This window comes from Phocoena sinus, chromosome 15, assembly GCF_008692025.1.
Source record: "Phocoena sinus isolate mPhoSin1 chromosome 15, mPhoSin1.pri, whole genome shotgun sequence".
NCBI classification, from domain to species: Eukaryota; Metazoa; Chordata; class Mammalia; order Artiodactyla; family Phocoenidae; genus Phocoena; species Phocoena sinus.
In genome coordinates, this window is record NC_045777.1 from 59,467,771 (window position 1) to 59,486,577 (window position 18,807).

The following is an 18,807-nucleotide window of genomic DNA, read 5'->3' on the forward strand; positions in this document are numbered from 1 at the left end:
TTTTTTTTTTTTTTAGTTTTATTTTTTGGTTGCGTTGGGTCTTTGTTGCTGCGTGTGGGCTTTCTCTAGTTGTGGCGAGCAGGGGCTACTCTTCCTTGTGGTGCGCGGGCTTCTTATTGCGGTGGCTTCTCTTGTGGAGCAGTGCTCTAGGCGCACGGGCTTCAGTAGTTGTGGCACGTGGGCTCATTAGTTGTGGCTCAATGCAGTTGAGCAGTTGCCTACAGCTTGAAAAGCAAGGGGAGTGGGTAGACTAGGGTGTGGGTTTGGTTTGGTTTGGTTTCAGGTAATGAAATACTCTAAAATTCATTGTGGTGATTATAGCACATTTGGAATCTACTAAAACCATGGATTTGTACTTTAAAATGGTAAAACTTTTGTTATAAAAATTGTATCTCAATTTGTTAAATGTTGAGAAAAGTCCACCCTGGAGGAGATACGGAGATAAACATGTCCAAGTAGACATGCCAGTTACTAGTTTTGTCTGCTGTTAATATTCGGGTTTTGCTCTTTCATACTTTTTTTTTTCTTGCCCGTCCCCCCCCCCCCACCTCGTTCTCCTCTTCGCTTCTAGGGTGGAGGTGTGACTTCACCGTGGAATAATTAGCATTGACTTCCTGATGCTGAGACCAAGGCTGTGGCCAGGGGGGTTCTTAGCCGAAATGAGGCAAAAAACTGGATGATTTAGGCAGAAATGAAATTTACTGAAAGGATAGTTCAGAGCACAGAGAACTACAAGAAAGCCCAGGCACAGAGAATCTGAGGTGGGGATGTGGGTGTGGAAAACAAACAATTCTCGTCTTGACCGGTCAAACTTTAAGTTTCTAGCCTAGATTCCAAAGGTTAAGACAACCAACTTGTTAAACTGCAAGCTAAAACAGAGCACCAGAGACAGCTTTTTAACATCTATTCTCCCTGGAAAAAAAGGATAAAAGGAGTTTGGAAGGATGGAGAAGAAAAACATCATAAAGGCTATCAGACTAGGGAGACCCAGCAGAATGATAACACTGCCAGTCTGCTCTACAGAAACAGATTACTTATTTGGCAAATAAGATACACTGCTAACGCACCTGCCAAATAAAACTGGTTCTAACTGGCTTCCATTCATGGAAGGAACCCAGTCTCCTGTGGTCTTCAAGGAGTCCCCTGGGCTTGCCTTTCACTCTGCAGCCTCTGGTTCTGCTGAAGGCACTGCTTCTCTCTCATCTCTCTACTTGCAGCCATGCTCCCCCGACCCCGGCTGGACTCGCACTGAACAAAGACCCTTTTCTGTTTGCCCCAAACCCCACTGACTCAAGGTTGTCATGAAGAAGTGACTTTCGAGTCCATCAGCCCTTCCTTCTGACTCCCACCCCCAACAGGGACTCTGCACTGGCAGTGTCCTCATGAGGTGGCGGCCCCCAAACCCTGACAGTGACTCTTCTCCCTAGCTCGCCAGGTCAGGAGTAGATCTGGGTCTCAGGACAGCTCAGCCCTTTCCTTGTCTCTGCCAGCCCGTCCTGACCACACCTTCAGTGGTCTTTCAACAACCAAAATGGCCCTATAGAAGGCGCTGTGCTAAACAGTCGTGTCTGTGGAATACCACAGCCCACGTCTTAGCTGACCGTGTGTCCCCCTGCTGGGCATTCATCTGAATGAGACACAGAAGAGCCCCCAGAGGGGTTAGCATGTCAGTCAGTAAGAGAAGCCTCTTAGCAACCTGAATCGGAGGAGAGCGGGACAGAGTGAAAGTTGTGGCCATGTCTCTCTAATTTGCCTTATGTCATTAATTGCTTAAATGAAAGTGTTTTTTTAAAAAATCTAGGGAATTCCCTGGCAGTCCAGTGCGTAGGAGTCCACGCTTTCACTGCTGAGGGCCCAGGTTCGATCCCTGGTCGTCGGGGAACTGGCATCCCGCAAGCCGAGCGGTGCGGCCAAAAAAAACAAACAAACAAAAAACTAACCTTGTGATTTTAGTACCCAGTTTTAACAAGTCTTTAAGGAACTGGCAAGGACCACACCAAAAAAATGAAAGACATCTATATATAAAATCTTTATTACGGGCAGTATTGGTCCATACACTACACAATACCAACAGTACAAGTTTAATCTTTCAAAATCATCACTTAAACAGCAAAAGACCAAGAAATAAAATTTGAGTCAACGGATTATTTTTCAAAATATTCTCAATGCACATTATCCTCAATTCCCTTATTATAGTGAAACATACAAATACAGAAAAATACCCCATTTAACATATACTAGTGTTAAATGGTTATTTGGCTTAAAATCTGAGTTAAGAAAATCCTTTTTAGCAACCTACATACAGATAAGTAGCAAACTTTTATATTAGACAAATTTATTCCTCTTAAAACATGTGAAGAACTTCATCCATCATGTGTTCTGATCCTAGTACAGTGTTTCTCTCTCACCATCGTGATTCTTATCTGAAGGACCAACTCAAGAAGTCATCCTCAACATAACCTTATCCTCTTCCCCAACACAATTCATCCAGAAGTCTGTTCAACAGATGGCAACCAGTAGCGGTCACTTTGCCATTTGATGCCGTGAGAGCCTGGCCAGACCTGTCAAACAGCCCGTTTTCCTACCTACTGTGGGTTGCTGCTCAGGAGGGACGAGAGACGCCAATACAAGCAGAAAATCTGCAGCTCCTCTGCTACGTGCCTTACAACACTTTCAATTTTTCTGGTCAATGCTCTGATTAGGTAACATACATAAAAGCCAACATATTAGTTTAAATCTTTAAACAAAAAACTATATTTTCCAAAGTCATTATCATTGGGGGCAATTAAGTGATCTTTTCGTGCTTTGTTGAGCTTCATCTTTAGGGCATCTCTTCTCTCTTCCCATTCATGAAGTTCAGCATTGCCATGTGCAAATTTACAGCTGCTTCCTTCCGTGCAGGTACCATTCATATACCTGTTAGGACAAGTCAGCTTGGTAAGCGTCCACCAGCTTGGTAAGCGTCCACCAGTTGTTTATAAAAATCTTTAAAATGTGCTCTTCACTACCTTTATGGTTTGCATTAAACTTTTAGCTCGAAATCTTAATCCTAGAAAAATGAATATTTTATTGCCTTGACATCTACAATAATTAGTACTTTAAACTATTTAAATGTACTATTTAATGAAAAATACAGATTGCTGGCGACAAAAGACTATGCTCCTTGATGCAGTGGAAAGAAATCAGAAGGGGCAGGAAGTAAAAAATATCTTCAATAATTCTCTGTATCACATGGATCTAAGTTTGGAAGTCAAATAGAAACAGCGACAACAAAATGAGGAGCAATTCAAAATGATCTAGCTTTTCACTGAAAAATTTTCTAAGTAAACTTAAAATACTAATATTTTCCTTTGACTTGAGAAAGTTCCAGATTTATACTTGGAATATAATTCAAAGGCAGTTTCAAAACTGATGAACATCTACTACGAGAAAGATTATTGTGAAGGGTCAGAGAATCTCCACTGCCATCTCAGAGATCGTTTGGGCAAGCCTGAATGAACTTATTTCCCTATTTGGTTATCTTTAAGACTTTCACACCAGTACCGGCAGACTAGTGAATCTTTTCATGTAACGCAGAAGAGTGAAGAAATGTTCAAGGAGCAACTAAACTTTGAGCTCAAATCCAAGCATCCAGGATTAGAAGATTTTATCACCCAGATACTCTGTCTACTCACAAGGTCAGCAGTTTTCATGTGGGAAACTGAAGAGACCCACGTACCTATCGCAAATACTAAAATATCCTGTTGGAAAGCGGTGCTGCCAGCAGTACTGGTCATCTTCAGTGTGGAAAACCTTCTCCTTGTGCTTCTCTGAGGAGATGTGGCCCTGCCACTGCTTCTCACTGTTACAGTTCTTCCCACACATCCAGCAGTGGAAGTCCACCTAGAGTGCACGGAAGACACGCATCCCGTCAGTGGCTGCTGTCTGTGTGGCCCCTGACGGGTCACATGTGTTCAGGCACCAGAACAACTAGAAACGACCCCACCTAAGACCCAGACTCTACTCTTGGGGAGCCCGTCCAGTGGGGGAAGCTGGGTGAGAACATAAAACTCAAAGTCAAAAGCAGGACCAAGGAGACGGCCAGCACACAGGAAGCAGAGAGCAGGGGGCGATGGACTGGGCCAGGGGTCCAGGCAGTCTCTGGCAAGGAGCTGGTGTGCAAACAAGGGAGTCTGTCGGCAGGACAAGGGGCCAGGTTCAAACAAGGATTCCGGGGAGGATTAATACCACGAGGGAAAGCAGAGAGGATGTGAAAACCCGGGACTCGCCCACTGCAGAAGGATGAGCAACTCGATCCTTGCACGTGAACTGAGCCCCTACTATGGGCCAGGACTTGTGCCAGGGGCCAGGGAAGTACACGTGCTGGGAAGACACCACCCTGGGGGCAGAGACCCACACATTAGGAACCCTGTGCTTCCACATATGCAAGCATGCAGTGTTTGAGTAGTACTGACTATTTCCCAAATGCCCTGTAACGCTGGGTAAGGACAGGTTCGCAGAGACGGGTCAACCTCATGACCCAGCAAGTTGGGGTGACCCTGGCTCTGAAACCCTGGTAGTACTTAAGAAAAGGTGGTGAGGGGATCAGTGCTGAGCCTTGGCAGAGAAAGCAGAGTTCACAGGGCGTATCATGCACAAAGACGTGTCCATGAGCCGCATCTGAATGACTCAGTACGGAGAGGGGACAAAAAACAAAACAAGAAACAAGGAGCCGAGTAACGCATACGCCTGTTAGTTTAAAAACAACATGGCAGGCAGAGCAATAGGTTAGGAATAAACAGTCCAAGATGTGTAAACATGGCCTGGAAAATATACACTGGATCTGGTCCCTCTGGGAAAGGGGGACAACCGGGGTTCCAACTTTATCTGTGACATTTTATTTACTTTACAGAAGCAAACACAACAAACTAACGTCGGTTCACCTGGGATGGTGGGCTCAAGACAGTCATTATACTACCCCCTTCACTGTTTTGAAACATTTAAAAGACAGACAAAACAGTAAAAGACCACAGGTGACTAAATGTCTCTGTAGAACCCAAAGGCAGAGGCCAGACTGCAGGACGGTGATAAGAGAACAAGAGGACTTGGGGGAGGGGGGATCCCACATTTCCTGAGCACTTTCCGTGGCCCAGCACTGGGATAAACCCGCAGGCTCATCACACTTCGTGGCTCCAACACAAGCAGCCCCCTCAGAGACGTTCAGTAACCTGCCCAGTGTCACAGGCTAGTAAGGAGAGGGAAGCAGGACTCAGACTCACAATTTCCTGGCTCCAGAGTTGGAAAGAAGATCCAGGAAAGCCATTTTTAGGATGAAGAGACTTAAAAACAGTGGAGAGCCAGCACGGAGAGAAGATGGAGATAAGGGGGAGGGCAGAGCGGGGGCGAGGGAGCCAGATTTTGGAGAAGGTGGGAAAGAAAAGAAAGGCCTGGAAGCAAAGGTGAGGGGCACCAACCTTGGGTACTTACAGTGACTTCCGCGTAATCGGTCGGCATGTGAATTTGTTTTCCATTTTCTTTGTTTGACTGACTGGCTACATCATCGCTTTTCTCGTCTTTTTGGCTCTTTAGCCAGAGTTCATAAAACTGCTCCATATCTTGTACTAAAGAAAAATGAACTCCTTTCAGCAGCAAATATTTAAATACGCCATTTAAATACACACAAGAACACACACTCTTTCGGTATCAGTCGGTGCAATTTTCAAAAGAAACTTGAGAGGTCTCAATGGAAACTGATCGTATTTAGACACGGAGAGACAGTCCATTTCCAGACTCTCAGGGGTAAGAACCAAGTTCAGGACTGTAAGACCACAAAAGTTAATTTTCTTTTATTTTGTTAATAGTTAGTTTTCAAGATTAACTCCCCCTTGCATTTGCAAGACACTATGGGGGTGTTTAAAATTCAGAAACCATTTCAAGGGCATTGCTGAAAAGGAAAGCCTCGGCACGGCTTCACGATGCCCCACGTTAAACACTTGCTACTGCTGCTGTAACCACACAGGCTACTTACACAGCTCCTCACTGTCTACTGAGAAACCTACTGTTAAGGACCGAGATTCTGACCCTGATGGGAGCCTGTCAGTTGAGCCACAGTCCCAGAAGACCGACATGCTGGGGTGCAACTTACAACAACACAGCCATGACCAGGTGCTGGGCAGTGGCTGCAAGCTACTGGAACAAGTGTAGCTGGCATTACCGTCAAGCGATAAAACCACGGTTTCTCAACCTCAGCACCGCCAACGTTCTGATCCAGAAAACTCTTCGCTGTCGGTGGCAACCTTGTGCGTGTAGGATGTTTAACAACACCCTTAGCCTCTACCCACTAGCTGCCAGTAGCACAGCCCTACAAGTCATGACAATGTCCAGACGTTGCCAAGTGTCCCCAAGGGGAGAGAGGTGTGTGTGTGGCAAAATCCATCCCCAGTTGAGAGCCACTGAGTTTAAAAAAAAATCTGGTAATGAGGATCTGGTCAAAACTCGGCTTTACTGCCTGCCTAAGTGTTTCTAAGATTAGAGGTAAACTAGGAAATTCTTCTTCCTTCAGACCAGTGGTAGCAGGAATCACTGCAAGAGCCCTGATTTGCAAGGACACCTTCAGTAAGGCCCAAGTCTATGTCCCCACTCCAAGCAAGAAGGAGTCCTGTCCACACAAGTCACTGCATTTTTACATGGTTGAAATACGATAGGTGACATGCTTAAATCAGATGGCTTCTTGTAATCCAGAGATCACAGATCTTAAGCAGTCGGTAAATTTCCATCAGTTTACTTAAGACTGAAGAACAATAATCCTGGTAGCAAAACCTTTTCTGGCTGGAAGTTAAAGTTTGTCTGAGGCTCCTCTCAAAGGCTCTCACAATAAACCTGACGTTTGACTAAGACAAACATTCTCTCCTCGGGCCTTTGAATCTGGGCCTGTTCTACCAGTAAGGGCTCCTTGAAGAGACCTCCAATTATAACCTGATTAATTCAGGGGTGACAGTTCACAAAAGGAGCTCACGGAAGGACTGAACTTCCCCAGACCATGAGTCACGCCTGTGACATCAGAGGATGCTGACCTATGTATTTGTATCTGAATCTGACCTAAGCAAACATGATCGGAGGTCAGACTCTGCTTCACTGATAAAATGGTATAATGGTTTAGAACGCAGACTGCTTTCTGTGTGCACAGTAAGTTGGCATATGTACAGAGAGGAAAGAGACTTTCAGGCAAGCTAGATTTCACGGGTGTCGAGGCCACGGTTAATCAACTTACTCCCGTTCTCTTTCATGTAGGTCCACACTTCTCGTTCCTCAGGACTGTGAGCAAAGGAACAGTTTCCAACATACTGACATTTTTTCCCAGAAGCAATATGATTGCACAGCTGTATTAGAAAAACAGGAACATGCTTTAAGACAGAGTACACTTAGTAAAACTGCCTACTTTTTACATTTAAGCAAAATAAATATTATTATCCATACTGATGCCGAGAACATAATTTTAAAAGGAGATTAATTTGCTTCTATTCAAATTGACTATAAGCCCCCAATACATGAGATGATATTAAGCTTTCTGTCTCAAAACTTTTCAAAAGAAAATTTCCAAAAGAAAGTTAAGTATGAAACTGGAATATGGAACATTTTCTTACAAGGAAGTGTCAACAAACTCACTGATTCAGAGCATCTGCTTTTAACACAGCAGAACATTTTATCTCTGCAGTGCAAGTCTCTGGCCCCCTCAGTCTGAAGGATCCTACTCTCCCCTACCTGACACCCAGGATGCCTCCCTGTCAGCGCTTGGGAAGCGATAAAGAAACTGCAGACTCCTCCAAAGGTACTAAACAGTGTCAGAAAAAATCTCTCGGACATCTACTTATCACCAATACTGGCAGCTAATCCTGGCCATCGTTCACTAGCTATGCGTTGTTCAAAGACAATTATTCCACTAACCAGGCCATCCAGTTATACAGCGTTCAAATAATACCTCTTCTGGTTATTTGCATTTTTACTTTACAGAGTAAATACAGTGTACTGGTAGGAAAATAAAGTGAGAGCAATCAGCAGAACACAGACTCCTAAGACCCGTGACTATTAAGAACTAGGAAAACCGCCGTCACCAAGAGCTCAGTCTTAGGTATCATCAATGTACTTGTCTTTATAGAGCATAAATCCTAGTACAATTAATTGTTAGCCTATTTTAATTTATCCGTGTTTCAACAGGAGTTGGCCCTATCTATTAGTTTACGTAATAGTAGATGCTTAGCATTGACTTTTACTAAAAGTCAAGAAGCAGTCAACACTTAACACTGCTCCTTTCCTCCCTCGGACCAACGTCAGGGACCCCCACCCCTGCAACCCTTACAATTTTCTGCATGAAGTCAATAGTCAACAAAACATTCTTGTGATAGACTGTATTATATTCTTTTCCCAGTCAATCCCCAATAAGTACTTAGGTATTACTAGGTAGACATTTACCATCGTCTTTCAAAACTCAACGATAAGGAGCAGGGAGAAGAGGAAATAAAGGAGAAGGCCGCTCTGTGCTGGGTTTTTACACAACACCATCTCCTGTATCTTCCCTAGGATGCAATTATTCTCATTTACAGATGAGCAAACTGAGGCTGAGTAACTTGCCCTTTGGGCAGACTCTGAAGCACATGCTCTCTCCACCTCACCACACTGTCTACGCACATACAAACACAGAGTACTATTTCTTCTTTTAGAAAAAGGATCCCTTAGCAATACCTAGTATGGTAGGAAAAAGAGGAAATAAGCTCCTGTAACATTGCAAGGTAGAACACCATGTACAAGATAAGAGAATAATCAGTGGTCCTAGGCAGCTGCCTCATGAGCTAGAATTGTTCCCAGTCGTCTTAGCAAAGTTTTGAGGAATACGCCCATAATCTCCACTATCTTTTGAAGCACAAGATATCAATGGTTCCAATAAACCTTCCTCCCCTCCCACATAACCCACGGATTAAATCACCCAAATCTGGGGCTGAAACCACTGTGGATAAACACAAACACACCACCTCCTTCAAAGACTGTCCTTATAACTTGTATAAGTTTTACAAAAAGCAAGGTACCCTGGGTGATGGGAAATTAACCCTCCTCTTCCTCAACTCTCTGGCAATTGGGAGAGGGAGCCTCATTACATGGGGATTCTGCAATCCACCTGCACCGCTTCTCTGGGCAAAAGGCTCTCTCCATACTTCCTCCGCTGCGGCAGAAAATTTCCGCCCTGTCAGCTCCAAGTGTCCCTTGCACAGTGAAATCCCTCCAGACCCTCTCTCTTGTGAAGAGGCAAGTTGGGCCAGCTCCAGGGCTCTGCCCAGACAATCATCTTTAAGACCACGTAAGGCACCAGGGGGACCAAGTTGAAACGTGCTACCTAGTGAGTGAAATGCTACCCACACATTAAGTTGGTCTGGTGTTTTCATTCTAAGGGCTTTTGAGGAACATATTGCTCTAACATGGAGCGTTTTTCCTTTGGGTTACTTCAAGAAAATCCTATAATGTTGGGCATCCTTTAGTGAGCATCCATTGCTTCAGTGAAAGAAACAGGCGTGATAAAAATAACTCATCAACAGCATCCATAATAATACGGAAGGCCCTGGGTTTGACAGCAAAGTTGAGGAATCAAATTTAAATGAAATTCTCTCCCATTTGCTCCCAAAGTAATTCATCTGGAAAATAAGCTGAGCCATGACCATCACTTTTCTCTAGTTCATTGTCTACTTACTTTTCCTCAGTAACTCATACGATTCCAATCAATCTAAAGACTGTCCCAGAACCACATAGTCAAAAGGGGAAGGAAAACGAAAGGACCACTTCGATTTCATTAACATGATGAGCATTATTTAAAGGGTACCAGTTTCCATCTGAATTACTACTACTTTCTAATGATTTGAAATGCCTAATAAAAAAAAAAGTGGCTTAAAAATTACGTATGTACATCAAACTGTAAAGGCATTTGTTTCTTTGTGGGGAGAGGACGGATGTTCATCCACTTCTTACGTTCAATAGACATCACTCTCATCGCACGACGATCTTTGGTCCACCTAAGAAAAATGGAGTTCAGAAAAAACAAAAACACACTGGCAAAGGCATAATATAAAGGGGCAGGTACAAAGTTTGTACCTAAAGGACCAGAGATTTTTTTCCTCAACCCTTCTAAAAGGAATGCCTTATGATTCTGTCATTTCATTTCCTGTCGATAATTATAAACAAACATTCCCTACGAATCCTAAACTCGGAAATGATGAAATACAGGCAAAACACTTGAACTGTGTGCAGAATTCTTAGCTACTAAATTCTAAAAATCTCTTCCCTTTTGCTTTGCAATTATTCCTAAATTGTCTACTTTCCTTTGCTCTCTTCAAAGTCTTAATCTTTTTTCTTATATGCATGATTTTACACCCATGAAACAGATCATTAGGATCAGGCACTATTTCCACACACACACTACTTACGAATGCCTTGCTTTTGCACTACAATATTTTCTGTTTTTGTCTGGTTCAATGACTTGACCATTTCTCAGACACTGAGCACATACAAATTTTATCTTCATGTTAAGGGATCCAGGCATTATTTGATTGCCAAGTACCTTAAATAATTAAAAGATTAGTTTTAATTTAACAGAAAACCAGTTTTCTAAGAACACAATCACCATGCATTTTTTTTCATAATAGCATACAATTTCCGTTTTTGTCCGGTTTGATGATTTGACCACTATATATATATGATCTGATACCTAAAATCTCCAGTTCTCCACCCAAATGCAAGAGAATATGATAAAAGCAGATTACAGATGCCAAACCTCAATTTATGAAAGTCAGCTTTGGAGTTAATGACTAGGATTTTTGGCAGGGAGGGGAAGGAGGGTAGTTGGGTAAAGCAGTTTGGCTGGGCGGTAAGCAAAACTACAAACACAATCCACCTTCCTTATTCCAAGGATCCCCACAGCGAGAGACCCCAACTGTTTCGCCAATTAAGCTGAATAAGAAAACTGTATCCTACGGTCTTTTATTGGCCATGCCACTCGGCCTGCAGGATCTTAGTTCCCCAACCAGGGATCGAAACCGTGCCCCCTGCAGTGGAAGCACAGAGTCCTAACCACTGGACCTCCGGGGAATTCCCTATCCTACATGCTTGGTGGGTATTATGGGATGCCTTTTTTTCTTTTATATGATCAACTAAAATTCAGAATTTTTTTTTCACATTAAGAATTACTCAACTGGGGCTTCCCTGATGGCACAGTGGTTAAGAATCCGACTGCCAATGCAGGGGACACAGGTTCGAGCCCTGGTCCAGGAAGATCCCACATGCCACGGAGCAACTAAGCCCATGCGCCACAACTACTGAGCCTGTGCTCTAGAGCCCGCGAGTCACAACTACTGAGCCCACATGCCACAACTACTGAGCCCGTGCGCCTACAGCCCGTGCTCTGCAACAAGAGAAGCCACTGCGATGAGAAGCCCGTGTACTGCAACGAAGAGTAGCCCCCCGCTCGCCGCAACTTGAGAAAGCCCGTGCGCAGCAACGAAGACCCAATGCAGCCAAAGATAAATAAATAAATAACTAAATTTTAAAAAAATTAATCAACTCAATAAACTTTAAGAAAGTAACTGGACTGTATGTAAGTTTTAACTGCATCTGCCGACAACTAACATCAATTAGGCCGTTCCAGAAAGGATCCCAAATGCAGAAAGTACACAGGAAAAAATACCTGAGCTCCAGGTACGTTTGCTTCCAAATTTTGCCAATATCGTTTAGATTCCTGGGCAATTGCATCATGTGAGATACCTGGGAAACGCAGAAGCCTTTTTTTAGGTCCTCTACACAATAACGGGCCACCAATCTAGGCACAGTCAGACTCGATTCTTTAACTAACCCCACCTGGCATAATCTGTTGCCAAGAATGAACATCACATTATTCCTTCAAAATGGAATATTTACAAATATAGCTCTTGGTGTCTTCCGAGGAATCTTTCTTCCTCACAATTCCGTACTTCATACATGAACTTGTATCAGCAATTACTTATACAAGACCACACTCAAAACAGGCCACTCTAAAGATGAAGTGACTACATGGTTTAAAGCTCAGGATAAAATCAACAGTGTTGCCACACCAAGTTGTTGGAGAAGGGTCTCCAATACCACTTCATAAACCCTGACGCTCTTGGGGAGACATTTCTCAATCACACACAAACCTACTTGTTTCATTTTGCAATATCCAGACTTTCAATTCTACAAGACTGTGTGCATAAAAGCACTCGTCTTCCCTTAAACAGCCATATCGAACCTCATGTCGGCATAAATCAAGCTGACATTGACCATGAAAAGAACGTATTTTGGAGTATTTTACTGTTGTCTCTCGCAAAATGTGGACAAGGCACCTAAGAGGAAAAGGGAGTGACACTTTACTATTGTTCTGCCATAGCTTTAAAAGAAATGTACATACACATATAAAATGTAAAGTTCTAGACTGAAAATACATGTTAAATCTTTATCAGAAAAAATAAATCACTGTATGCAATTGTTTTACTGGGGAGGGGAGGGGATAATTATATGTTAGGCTATAAAATACCTAAATCCATGTCATGAGAAGCTATAAATCAGTATTGCTTTTCTGTATTAAATTCCAATTAAATAATTCATTTAAAAATTCTCAGCAAAACCTATCAGCCATTTAAAAATAGTCACCATCTTTCAAAACAACAACAAAAGGAGAGGGGGAATGCCTGAGCGGATACTACTCCGGTTTTATTTAGATCTAAAAAGAGACTCTGTGTTGTCACTATAAAAATTAGAAACTACCAACATACTTATTGTCTTCAAACTCATGCTTTGTAACCGGATGAGAACAAGAAGTAGAATTATCTTTGTTTCTTTTACTTATCATTCTAGGCTTATGATCAAAACATTTCTGAAACAGAGAAGAAGAATTATCATGAAAACATGAGATAGAACTTCCATGCCATGCTTATGATGTACATACCTATACATTACAATGCTTACACCAAATAACACTCAGTAAGTACGAAGTCTTAACAGTATTCTTTTGGATAATAGCAGTGGCTACCATTGCTGAGCAGATGCTTTATCATATGGCAGGACCAGAGCTAAGTACTTGATACTTCTGGGCTTGCGGGTAGGAAGCTACCACCAATTTCACGGCAGAAAGTAAGGTATGGATAAAGTACCTCACAAAGGAATATAAATTCTCCAAGATGCTCTTGGAGCAGTTTGAACACGCTAAGGTTGATCTTTCCGTTGCCACCAAAGAAAGCCTCCCTGCTGAATGCTCCCTTTCGCTCTAGCGTCCAGACATCTATCTCTTCCTGGCAATAAGCGAATGTGCAGTGGCCCAAATATCTACATTCCTCCTCGGCAGCAACATCTAGAAAGACAGGGAATTAAAAGACATTTAAAATGCAGACCGTTGTTTTTTCAAAGCCAATGAATATTAAACACGCTTAGGGAGACTTCCCTGGTGGAGCAGTGGTTAAGAATCCGCCTGCCAGGGCTTCCCTGGTGGCGCAGTGGTTGAGAGTCCGCCTGCCGATGCAGGGGACGCGGGTTCGTGCCCCGGTCCGGGAAGATCCCACATGCCGCGGAGTGGCTGGGCCCGTGAGCCATGGCCGTTGAGCCTGTGCGTCCGGAGCCTGTGCTCCCCAACGGGAGAGGCCACAACAGTGAGAGGCCCGCGTACCACAAAAAAACCCCGAAAAACAAAAAGCAAGAATCCGCCTGCCAACGCAGGGGACATAGTTTCCATCCCTGGTCTGGGAAGATCCCACATGCCGCGGAGCAACTAAGCCCGTGTGCCACAACTACTAAGCCTGCGCTCTAGAGCCCACGAGCCGCAACTACTGAAGCCCACGTGCCACAACTACTGAAGCCCGCGCACCTAGAGCCCGTGTTCTGCAACAAGAGGAGCTATCGCAATGAGAGAAGCCCGCGCACCTCAACAAAGAGTAGCCCCCGCTCGCCGCAACTAGAGAAGGCCCACACGCAGCAACAAAGACCCAACGCAGCCAAAAATAAATAAATAAATAAATGAATGAATTTATGACAACAACAACAAAATATCAGAGAAGTTTTTTTTTTTTTTTTTTTTAAAAACAACACGCTTAGGGCATCACTTGAATTTTTATAACAATTCATGGATAGCTTCAAACCATGATACGCATATTACAATGTAGGGATGGTATTAACTCTTAAAAAAGAAACCAAAAAACCAGCAACACAATTCTAAATTATTTTTATTTCAGACAGGGGAAAAAAAAAAGCCTTGATACCCGGATGTACGCCACCTAAGTTTCAAAAGTCATTTAGGTACATTCAAAGCTCGTTCAGGTGAAGTGGTCTGATAAAAATGAAAATACTAAGTTCTCTCAAAAACAACTTAAAAGAGCAACATTTTCAAAGCCTTAGTTCAGTGTTCTGAACTAAGACCATGTCAGACAACCCAAAGTTTGAGCCAGTTTTCTGTTTAAAACCTGGGGAAATCCCCATTTCCATAAATAACTATAAAACACCCACAAGACAGCAAGTTAAAAACAAAGGTGAAAATGATATAAAAAATACTAATGTCTCAATCCAAGGAACTTTCTGTTAACTATCTAAAACACTTTTAATTACAGTAATACTGGAACCATTATAACAAATGTAGCAAATCATTTCCCGCTTAGGCGATGTACGCCAATTAAGTAATTATAGCATATACCTTTACATATGTAATAAGGTCCTTCGTAATTTGTTTTTGTTGGTCTTGGACGTATTTTTTTCCATGACTTATCTTCAACATTCTTTATCCTACCAATTAAAATATCTTTCTTACATTTATGATCTATATTAGCATGGTAAGTGAAATCCATTAACTTAGGGCCTGAAAAAGATGTAAAAAGGATTGCTCATATGCACAAAAAGTATCATTTCATTTTACAGGCACATTTATAAGCAGATGTGAGCAGATGGATTATGATTATTAAATGCCCATTTAAAAATCCCATCTTCATAACCCCCAAATGTAAACAAGCTATGGAAGTAACTTTTGCCTTTCATGCTGTTTGTCAGACAAAACAAAGATCAGGACAAAACACCAGTCTTCCCAAAACATAACCCTTATTTAACTATTAGCATAGGAGTTTTGATGGCTTTTAAAGGTAAAGAACCATTTAAAAAAGCAACTAAGAAAGAAAATTAACTTGGGTCGGGTTTAGAATAAATTGTGTTCGTATCACTTGACTTAGGGGTAAAGATATGAAATAATCCAACAGAAAGTACTTTAATTTTCACAAACATTATGGTCAGGTAAATATTCTACTCCATATGATTCTATACATAAAATTTTATCAAAGGAGAGCAGCGGCCTATCCTATTAGACTCCAAAGGTCCCTAATCAATAACTGCTGCTTCTTTAGAAAGAACTCAGAGATTGAAGAATCACAAGGGCTGGTGTTTCCACAGGTATCTACAAATTCCTAAGAACTCTCAGGTTACTGACTGCTTTAATCCTGTCTGCTCCTTTGTTTGGTCCTGACCTGATTTTACGAAACAGATCTGGCAAGCTTGTCTCAGTTCATGGGTTCCTTCAAGGGGATGTCTTGGGGTCACTGAAGAAGGTGGTTTAGTTACTGCACTTCCAAAAAAGTTTCCGAAGTCATTCCTAGGGTGACTTGACATTCCCAGGAAACTCTCAGAAGCAAACAAACTGCCTGGTCCATTCATCTGCAAGAAGAATTAAGAAAACAAAAAACAAAAAACAAAAAAAACAAAAAACAGCCAACAAATATTGCACTATCACTAAAGAAGGAAACAGATGCATCTGAAAAATAAGACATTCTGCACAGACTGAAGTTGGGACTATTCTGTCCTTACTGCGTTTCTATTTAAAAACCATTTCCTTCTACATTTTCCTCTCTTTTGGGTCTCTAGGCCCCTCCCCCACTTTTTTGGATGCTCCATGAGTTGTTATAAGTGACGGGTAGTTGTTCTGCTTCATCAGCCAACACGTTTTTCACGCCCTGATTTTGTATTTCCTTGTCGTTCAAGCTGTGCTAAAGCCTCTTACACTGCCTACGATTGTGATTAATTTGCTATGACAGATCCAGCCTTAAACACAAAGCATTTATTACTGGATGTTCCAGAAGAGTCTTATTTTAGCACTCTTTCCCACAGCACACACAGAACTTCAGGGAGATTGGTCACGTTCATTCAAATAACTCAGTTACTTAAGTAAAAGACCTATTTGCAATTTAAGCGACGTATTTACAAAAGAGGAAGTGGCACTTACAAGTAAAAGGGAAGAATTACTGTTGTTAAGCGGTGTTCCCTCTCTAGAAGTTGAGGTGGACAGATCTAAAATAATAAAAAAACTTCAACAGACCTTTTCATTCTAATCATGTAATAAGAACATCAGGGCTTAGTAGCTAACTGTGGCTTCCCACGTTATTTTCCCATCCCAATTCCAAGAAGGTTTCTTGCTCATGACTGACACCAAAGAGGGCTATGGAGTCTTTCCTCTCCTCTAGAAACCAAGGGCATAAATAACCCTTAGACAAACAAATTTAGATAAAAAGTGATTTTCAGAGACATAAGCTAAGGCAGGGCCTACCAAGTGGGACTGTTAAAAAGACTAAGAAAATAATTCGTATTCAAAATGGGAAAGGAGCCTCTCCTTTTGAAAATATGAAGCAGGAATTCATCATAACATTAAGAAAATCAATAAAGTTCAATTACTTTCTTTTTCTTAGTCTACCACTCAGTTACCTTCTCTCTGCCCTTCTGTGTCCCACAAATTTTAGTTTCTTCAGTTGTCAATCTTTAAATCAATTATTTTGATTTTTATCCCTTTAACCATAACAAAGCCTCACAAAAATATGAAGATTTTTTATTGTTATTGTTTAAAGTATATATTAAGCCTAGGATTACAGAAACAGGAGTCAGGCCAAAACCTCAGCAATCCCTTGCAAAACTAAGGCACCAGGCATACTTTGCTGAGCTCAATGGATGAAGCCTAAAATAAAATAGATGGACCTATTATCATTTTAAACACTGATTTTAAATTAGTCTTAACTAAGTATTGGCCTAGTTCAGAATTTAAAAGGATAACCTGTCTTCAAGACCCTTTAGATGGGGTATCCCTTTTTTAGAGAACACATTAAAAGTCATTTCCCCCCCAAAACAATAGACACCCAGCTTAACAAACTATCCTATAAAAAAACCAGTGCCACATACATTCCTACTCTCAGGGCTTTGATTCTTGATCTCCACAATGGCACAGTTAAGTCCAGGTGAATTTAAAACAGGAGGGTTTAGATTTTAGAACTACAATGTATTTTCAGCTACAATAAAAATAATTCAAGTACCAACTATCTGGAGTTAGTTAACAGTCAAACCAAATTGTCTTTTTTAAAAAATGAACTGTAACTGTTTATATAAGTGGCTGGAGTCTTACCTCGTTTGGATTCGCTCATTGAAAATGAATTTAGAGAAGAACAGAAATCTTCTAAGGATGAAGTCAAAGGCGGATACAGCTCCGAGAAGGAGGGTGCAGGCGCGTACCTCGCACCGATGGGCAAGGCGCCCAAAAGAGACGCTGAGAAGGGGATGCTCGGAGCGACGCTGGCTGTTGGGAGGGGGCCTCTGACTAAGGCTGATGGCTGGAGAGGAAACAAGACCGGATTAAAGTCCATGAAACTCAGTTCCAAGCGGGCCAAACTGCTTTTAATATCAGCATATAAAAACAAATTACTTCACTGGGTGATTTTGTTACATAACAAAGTTGAAATCAATATCAAGACTCAGTGGCAGAATCCAAGCTACAGAGCTGATTTCTTCTCAAGCCTACTTTTTAAAAAGGATGGATATGTGATGTCTAATATTGCTGTAATCCAAATAAGACGTTCATGGTTCATTTTCAAAACTTCCATAGGATTCCCTACGTGAGAGCTGGCTTCATCAAAGAGGAACTGTGAGGATGTGTGTGGGGCTGGAGTGGAAGGAAGGGTGCTGAAGAGAAGGGACCTGGAGCAGCCTGGAAAAGTGGGGACCATCTTTCTGGAGATGTGAATGTACACCTCACAAGAACAAATGGAACACTACCTTGCCCCTCCCCCACAGAGCGAGGATTTTTGGAGAGCTTCCATGTGCCTTATACTATGATAAATCATATACCATCTATTTAATCCTCCTAACCCTCTGAGATGTATCCTACTAGGGCTGCCACGGTACAGATGAGAAAACAGAGGGACTGAAAGGTGAAATAACCTGCCCAAGATCAAAGTGGTAGGAACCAACCCCTCATCTGTCTGCCTTTTACATCTCCTCTCTGTCAGCTCCACAGGGACATCGCTGGTTTCACCCACCCTGGAAACCAGCTCTGAGTTTCCCCCCCCCATCATCATCCTACTGCTGCCACTATTTTAATATACTTCATGGCAGGAGTCAGTGAACTTTTCTATAAAGGGCTGGATATTAATATTGTAGGCTTTGTGGACTACATAGTCTCTGTTACAACTAGTCAACTCTGTTACTACAGTGTCATGAAATATTTTCAAGGGTCTTCAAATATTATTATTTTTTCTTTCAACCATGTAAAAATCTAAAAGCCATTCTTATTCCGTGGGCCATATAAAACAGGCAGCGGGCCAGATCAGGCCTGTGGACCAAAGTCTGCTGACACTTGCTTTATGATACATGGTTACAGGAGAATTATCCTTAAGGAATGAGAAGTCCTTAATCCATGAATTCATTTTGCCTTACATGTCAAATGCCTATTCTTTGTCAGAAAGTTAAATTTACCGTTTCCATAATATGTGATTCCTA

General features: G+C 42.1%; 1 protein-coding gene across 3 annotated transcripts in view; it reads right to left on the bottom strand.

The window, feature by feature from the left end:
* Positions 1-2,005: 2,005 nt before the first annotated feature.
* ZC3H7A (zinc finger CCCH-type containing 7A) overlaps positions 2,006-18,807 on the bottom strand; it is a 34,588-nt gene continuing 17,786 nt past the window's right edge. Inside the window, exons 10-23 of one of the 3 annotated variants that reach the window (XR_004345753.1) lie at positions 17,438-17,642; positions 16,274-16,338; positions 15,522-15,708; positions 14,705-14,866; positions 13,179-13,375; positions 12,801-12,901; positions 12,190-12,371; positions 11,702-11,778; positions 10,446-10,579; positions 9,991-10,034; positions 7,250-7,293; positions 5,467-5,600; positions 3,719-3,882; positions 2,006-2,916 (exon numbers count right to left, since the gene is read on the bottom strand). Coding sequence is in view for 1 of the 3 variants with exons in the window: in XM_032604993.1 (XP_032460884.1) it covers positions 2,727-2,916; positions 3,719-3,882; positions 5,467-5,600; positions 7,250-7,358; positions 9,929-10,034; positions 10,446-10,579; positions 11,702-11,778; positions 12,190-12,371; positions 12,801-12,901; positions 13,179-13,375; positions 14,705-14,866; positions 15,522-15,708; positions 16,274-16,338; positions 17,438-17,642 (2,013 nt within the window). In the remaining 2 variants the exon portion in view is untranslated. Of the gene's footprint in view, positions 2,917-3,718; positions 3,883-5,466; positions 5,601-7,249; positions 7,359-9,928; positions 10,035-10,445; positions 10,580-11,701; positions 11,779-12,189; positions 12,372-12,800; positions 12,902-13,178; positions 13,376-14,704; positions 14,867-15,521; positions 15,709-16,273; positions 16,339-17,437; positions 17,643-18,807 lie in introns of all 3 variants that reach the window. The other 2 variants (XR_004345752.1, XM_032604993.1) reach the window with 2 other exon arrangements.